The sequence below is a fragment of the Myzus persicae genome, unplaced genomic scaffold (assembly GCF_001856785.1).
Source record: "Myzus persicae strain clone G006 unplaced genomic scaffold, MPER_G0061.0, whole genome shotgun sequence".
In the NCBI taxonomy this organism is placed as follows: Eukaryota; Metazoa; Arthropoda; class Insecta; order Hemiptera; family Aphididae; genus Myzus; species Myzus persicae.
Genome location: NW_019100980.1, coordinates 194,481 through 201,674, shown reverse-complemented (window position 1 = coordinate 201,674; position 7,194 = coordinate 194,481). Strand labels below are relative to the sequence as shown.

General features: G+C 30.7%; 1 protein-coding gene across 1 annotated transcript in view; it reads left to right on the top strand.

Moving 5' to 3' along the window:
• The first annotated feature begins 365 nt into the window (after positions 1-365).
• Positions 366-7,194, top strand: part of LOC111027125 (tyrosine-protein kinase transmembrane receptor Ror-like) — a 47,434-nt gene continuing 40,605 nt past the window's right edge. The window contains exon 1 of the mRNA XM_022305345.1: positions 366-1,128. Coding sequence (XP_022161037.1) covers positions 1,095-1,128 — 34 coding nt within the window. The 5' untranslated portion in view covers positions 366-1,094. The remainder of the gene's footprint in view (positions 1,129-7,194) is intronic.

Below are 7,194 nucleotides of genomic sequence, written 5' to 3'. Positions count from 1 at the left end.
AAAAAAAGACGTTCAAACATAGATAGTGTTTTTTACTTTTTACTTAATTGTTTACGTTTACACACAAAATTGATTGTGCGTTTGTGCTGTAGGTATAATATGTTTGCGTGCAGCAGCAGTAGTGCTGGGTAGGGGTTGCTGCATCAGGGGCGGTAGTATGGTCAGACGGCGGGGGTGGTGGGAGCGGTGGTGGTAGTAGAAACAGTGGGGTAACGCATAATATGAAATATGGTATACATCGGTACATACACACTAAATGTAACGGCGAAGGCGGCGTATTGTAAACGCGGTATCGCTACACACGCCCCCCACCCCCACCCGACGACAGTTGTAATCGTCTCGAAAAGAACGACAACAACGTACAGTAATAATATAAAAACGCCATTACAATGATCGATGCGCGCGACTATGATATAGGCCTGTTCGATCTCGGGCTCCCACATGCGGGATAGACCGCCACCGATCGCCACTTATGATTCACTGTCCGTGCCCGCCGCCCGTGATCCATACCGCATTATATATACCTACCGTATACCGATACATCATCGCTATCATTATTCCGCGTACCCACCGTACCCGTGTGCGCCGCCAGCCCCGCGGATAACAACAATAAAATATAAAACGTTATAATAATAATATACCTACGGTAATTAAATCGTGATAACGCGCCGTAATAATAATAACATTATCATACGTCGATAAACGAAGGAAGAGAAACCGTTTAGAGTGATCAGTTGGACGTCATCTCGCCCGCGACGCACTGCTGCAGCAAACGCCACGCTGCCGATCCATACTGCTGTGCCGATTGTGGAACGTTTCGAGTTTCGTTTTTTTGGGGTTTTTTTTTTTTTTTGGTTTTATGATTTTATAATTTTTTTAACTCGCTCATTCGTTAAGATTTCGTCGGTTTTCGTTTCGTTCCGTTCGATTCTCTGTGGCCGAGCGCTCAGTGAAATGCGTCAATGTCCCGTCCGTTTCCTCACGCAAGTGAAAAGTAAAATTGCACTTCCGATTCTGCAGTAGCCGTTGCATCGTTTTCACATTGCAGTACACCGCCCTCGAGTACCAGGAAATCGACACCCGTTCCGGTCACCATGCATATCAGACACCAGAAAAGATCGACGACAGGTCAGTAGTCCTGCCACTCATACCTATTAATATAACAATACCGCAACTAAATTATATCATATTGTAATATAGACATAATAAAATAGGTATTGATTAAATTATTAATAGTTGTTTGGTTTCGTTTTTGGTGTGATTGGTTAGAGTCCCAATCGCAGTTAGTGACCGACAGTGTATTTTTGAAATCAAACGATAAATGATTATCTATATAATTAAAATATAAATTCTCTATTACGCCTACTATTTATTTTTCATCCTTCTTTTTTTTTATTTTACTTAATAATTTTAAATAAATAAAATAAATTTGAATATTTTGTTATAATCCATTTTAAATTTTGTATATTTCGTTTATTTTAACAGACAAATATTTGTTTAATCCGAATGTGCGTCGTATTATAGATAGGCACATGGTGAAAAGTTTTGCAAACAAAATTAAATCAATTCCGGTACATATATGCGTTTGTTTGTATTGCTGGGTACACTATTATGTTATGTCTATATTATCGTACAGCGAATGTAAACTCGCTGTAGGTGTATACAGATATTATTATTCACTATTAATCAAATTGTCGAATTGACCATTTTCAGATATTATAATTCAGCGATATTGTAGTCTGCTCATATTATAATAATACGTTGATAGAACAACTTTAAATGTTTATAATTGTTATTGACTTAATTCCAATCACCTATACATGGCTGATTCAAAAGTTAGTTAGTATGGTACGTCATATAGGCACTCGTATTGAAATAATGGGTATTACATGTACCTACTGTAACTAATTATTGTAACAGGTATACCTTATAAGTAAACTTGTATTTGTATCGATCGTATGTAATAATATTATCATACTCAAGGTGAGAACATCGCTCATAGTATAATCAATACAATATTTCATGTAATCATGCGATTTAAGACTTGACGTAAAATATTATAACGTACACATCGTGATATTGACGAGTCTATGTATTTCTTACCGACCTACTTAGTGGAAAGTTTTGTGATGTTTTCGTCTTACTATAGTATGAAAACATAATTATAAATAGGTAAACATTGGTTACATTAGTAGGAGTTACACGTAGCCTAATATTATGCTTACTGTACACAAATTCGGTTGGTATGGTAATATAGTAGTTATATTGCACCAGTATGATGTATTGTACATTGTCCGTCGACGCTATCAAGATATCAGAGTAGAACTCCTATGTAACAACTTAAATGTTGTATTGTGTTCAAAAATGAAAAAGAAAAACTGGTACAATAAGAAAATAATTTGAATTATGTGATCGATAAACAACTGTGTTGGGTACCTACGTGCTGTTTGTCTTCTACGTATATGCTGCCGGAGAAAAGTGTTTCTTTGACAATATTATAATATAATATGCTCAATGAATACAATTATTATTATTAAAATCGTTAAAAAAAAACCGTTTGAAAACGTTCATAATAATATATACGAGGCAGCCGAGTTATATGAATTTACATATTACTTGTAACAATAAATAATGATTAGTTACGAGGAATGGCAACGTACGATAAATAATATAATATATATTACATATCAACTCTCGTCTGACGTTATTACGGAGTCTCATTATTAACAGATCTTGCTTCACCGTTTTAATCCTTCTTCCATATCAGTTCTTATCTGTATAATATTGTTATTTTTCGAATTCGAGTGGAAAACAGCGCCTTATCACTGGCCCGTGAACTCGTGCCCTCTGTTGTTGTTATGTTTTCAAAACGACGATGAAGACGATGAACTTTTAATATTTTTACGGGTTTTCACAGAAACCAGCCAAAGCAGACCATTAAAATATGGATTAGTCACCTCTTTGCTATAAACATATTATAATATATTGTTGTATATACGTGTTTGACGACCATACAATATTGTATTGTTACCGCTGCTACCAACAATACTATATTATATGGTATATCATTCTGCACAAACGCATATATTATGATATATTATTATATTATTTTAATAATAATAATAATAAATCTGTACAAAGACGCTGCTCGTATTGAATGATATAATATTACAGCACGGTGCTCCGTTAATTGGCATACCTATTTGGATAGTTGTACGAACTAATGTACACTGTTTTCGAGAGTGTTTTGTATAACTTTTTTAAAACAATTTTAAATTAATTAATTTTATAATATAATATTATATCTCATTTATTTCCCCCCTCCCATTGAATAACACACTAAGATATCGGTAATAATTGTCAGGTACAGGTTGGTAGAACTTACTATGTTCTGCAGGCCGTTCGTGTGTATATTCAACTAAATAATATCGTACACACGAAAAGAATGAATAGGACGACGTTTTTTTCTTGTGACTTAATTATATGAATAAAATACCTATAATATAGAACCTTACAGCGATTGACCACTGACACTCTGATTACACAGCTGAGCTTCATTAATTACTATAATATTGGTTATTCATCCTTTAATTTGTTATATCTATAGATCAAAAAATGATAAAACATTAAAATGTTCTGGATTCTATATACCTAAATAATGTTATTAGGTGTATTATTCAAAATAAATTACGTCTTTACGACATGTATTCCAAAATATTTAATTAATAATTCTTTACGACATATATCATATTATTCAGAATTGGTACTGTTTTTCATATGTATTCAGATATTAGTACACTTTTAGCCTGCAAGTATTGCCAATCGAACTGCTGCAGTTGGTTAGCTATATAATATTATGTTTACTGCAATATTAGAGGCACGTGTATTGTATATAATATGTATGATGATAGGTCTGCTTACACGCATTTCATTCGAGATGAATGAAGTAGTCTTTTACCCATTCATTCGTTTTGACCCCGAAACGGGACAACCGATATATGACACTAACGACGAAACCGTCTCCTTCATAATACTGATAATATTATTATATAGGTAACTAGGTGCTCGGCGATACTTCGCGTAGGTAGTCGATAAATGAAATGTTAAAGCTATAAACATTATGATCACATATCGTGTGGTTTTGACAAATGTTTCTATAGAACGTACAAAATGTTCGTTTATAACAGATAATACAGATTAAATTATAATTTTTGATCGTTGTGACGCTCGCGACGCTGACGTAGAGAAGTATTTTAATGGTGATATAACGAGAGAATAATTTCTTTGGCATTTTTCACATCCAATTTAGTTACTATTTTAAAACGTCGTTGACATTTATTTCAACTATACAAATCGATTAAATGTCCTCTCAGTTAGAAACTGTCAGGAATTGTTTGATATTACTCAGCAATAAATTATAGTTTTTATTTTGTCCCGCGAACCTTTATATAGATAGTAAAAAAAAAAATACGCCAATGATTTAAGTAAATTATACGATAATATAATACCACTCTGTTATACGAATTAGTTTAGTTATTTTATGTGTGTTTTATCGTCGCCGATCATTATACGTTTTTACAATATAATGTTTTCAAAATGATATAAGATGGCTTTTTGTTAGGTTCAAATGTACAATAGTATAGATTATCTCATCTAGCCCTCTAGGGTTCAATGTATAACACTCTAATTGCCCTACGTTTCCATAGCTAAATGTTGTGTTGACATAAATCGATATATTGTATTTTTCGAGTACATATTATTTTCGTGATAAAACTATTCAATTAGTTACTATATTGCCATCTCATATATATTATATTTTATACACAAATACAACGTTATAATGTATGAAATGGCGTACGGAAATACAAATCAAAATAATAATAAAAATTTACAATTTTATTATAATTACACAATATACTTTTAAGTAATATTGATGTACAGTTTCAGCAATGTCGTTCTGCGATTTTATGAATTATGAACTTAAATTTCTCCGTTCTCTGGGCAGAACCGGTGAGAGATTTGAATACGTATCATAATATGAAGAACTGATATCTGAGATGTTTTAAAGTATATTATACAAATAATGCCATATACCCATTGGCCATTGTACAAAATCTTCTCTATACTTACCCTCATTAGATTTTGTTATTTCCCTATTTTACTATGTCTTATACAATTTAAATAACTTTTCAGACAACAACATATTATATCACGATATCCCATGCATTAGTGTTACATAGATACAACTAATAATTCCTACATTTTAAACAATTTACTACGTTTGACCTAAGAAAATTCATAACTTGTCTCAATAGTTTGATTATAATATTGTAGTGTTGTTAAAACTTTCTGAACACGATATAGTTTTTTCTCCCAACATTAAAATATATTCTTATTGTAGACAGTTGCACTGATTTTTTATAAAGAGTGACCACAACATAAATTTACAAACATTTTTTTGTTTGATTAATAAATAAAATTTAAATGTTTAGAAACATTATCATGCCTAATGCCAATAAAAAAGTAGTATATCTGCAAGTAATTACATTTATTTTTATTCTAGTAGTTTTGATTTTTATTTCAGTCTTAAAATTAATGATAGGTATATTTATGACATTATCAATTGCGTTATTGCTCACAGCTAATGATGATAAATAATTTGTATCAGTGCCTATAGTTATTTCTATATAGGTAATACAAGTATAGACGTATACTAGACGATTAGGTATATTTGTGTAATAAATTACACGAAATAAATAAATAAAAAGCTTCATGCCTTAAATTAATTGTTTAATCGTAGTGAGAGTATTTTTGGTTCAGTTTTAATTGTTTTGTTTTTCTTCGAGGGTTCGTACGAACTAGATTAGGAGAATAGCAAGGGAATAAAAGGTTATTGTTAATACTTTAAATTCAAATAATATATTAATTAATTGCTTTTAGACCATATAGTTTAAAATATTCAATAATAATATAATAATATAATAATATAATAATATAATAATATAATATTATGAACAATTCTCTAATAATTCTAGTGGTTCTAACAATAATATGTTATCAAAGTTGAACTATTTAAAAATATATTATTAGCTATCTCTCATTTGCGATTTCTATAAAGTAATTAATATACTCAAATCAAAAATGTCAATTTCTGTGTTATCGTATTTATTTAAAACTTAATCTTATACTAGATAAAGATATAATATCTTTACAAACAATTATACGTAATTATTATTATTTAAACAGTCTACTACTAATCGAGGGAAATATCATTATACTTAATATGCTACCTTATCGGCAATAATGATTATGCTACCATAATGATTAAAAAAAGTCGTAACCATTTACATGAGACATGTTATTGAGTTGAAAAATAATTATTATATGGTACACAAAAACAAAAACAAAGTAGGCATTATGGTACATAGTCAAAACTGACAATCATTAGGGACTTGAGGGTATTATTGTTTTTCAGTAATAATTTAACGAGGTTTACAATTTATGAAACGGGCTCGTAAATACTGTTAAAAATATTGTTCTACCATACGTATTTTTGTGACATATGAAGGTACCTTAAAACCTAGGAATTCCTACTTGCCTATTGTTCAACTGAAGCGAATTCATATTAATTATATTATACAGGTATAATAACAAAAAAAAAAATGTTAATATATAGGACAGGTAGGAATATAATATACGTATAAACAGTACAAATAAACAATTGTGAATACATTATATATTAATCATCTTTAAATGTCCAGGTATATTTAGAATTTTTTAACGGAGTGATGTGAAGATGTCAGATATTATGAAAAAAAAAAAAAATGTTTTTCAAGTTTTTCCCGAAATGTTTATATTGGTTATAATTTTTATATCCACTACAAATACATTTTTTATTATTAATCAAATAATTGAATAAAATATAATATGAGGATGAATTCTACATTCACAAATACCTACCTACGCAAATCATGTTATTTTGAAATGTACATCTAAGAATATCGTTTTTATGATTACCGTCGTAGTTTCAACCACCTGAACCAAGCTAAATTTAGAACTTATAATTGCGTGTGGGAATGGTGAACGTGGAAGGAATCCTGGAACTAAAAAATTCCACTGCAGATTTTTACCTCTCGTCTCCCACGCCGTGCAATATACGTTATTGAGTTACACTGAATACCCACAATGAAATAT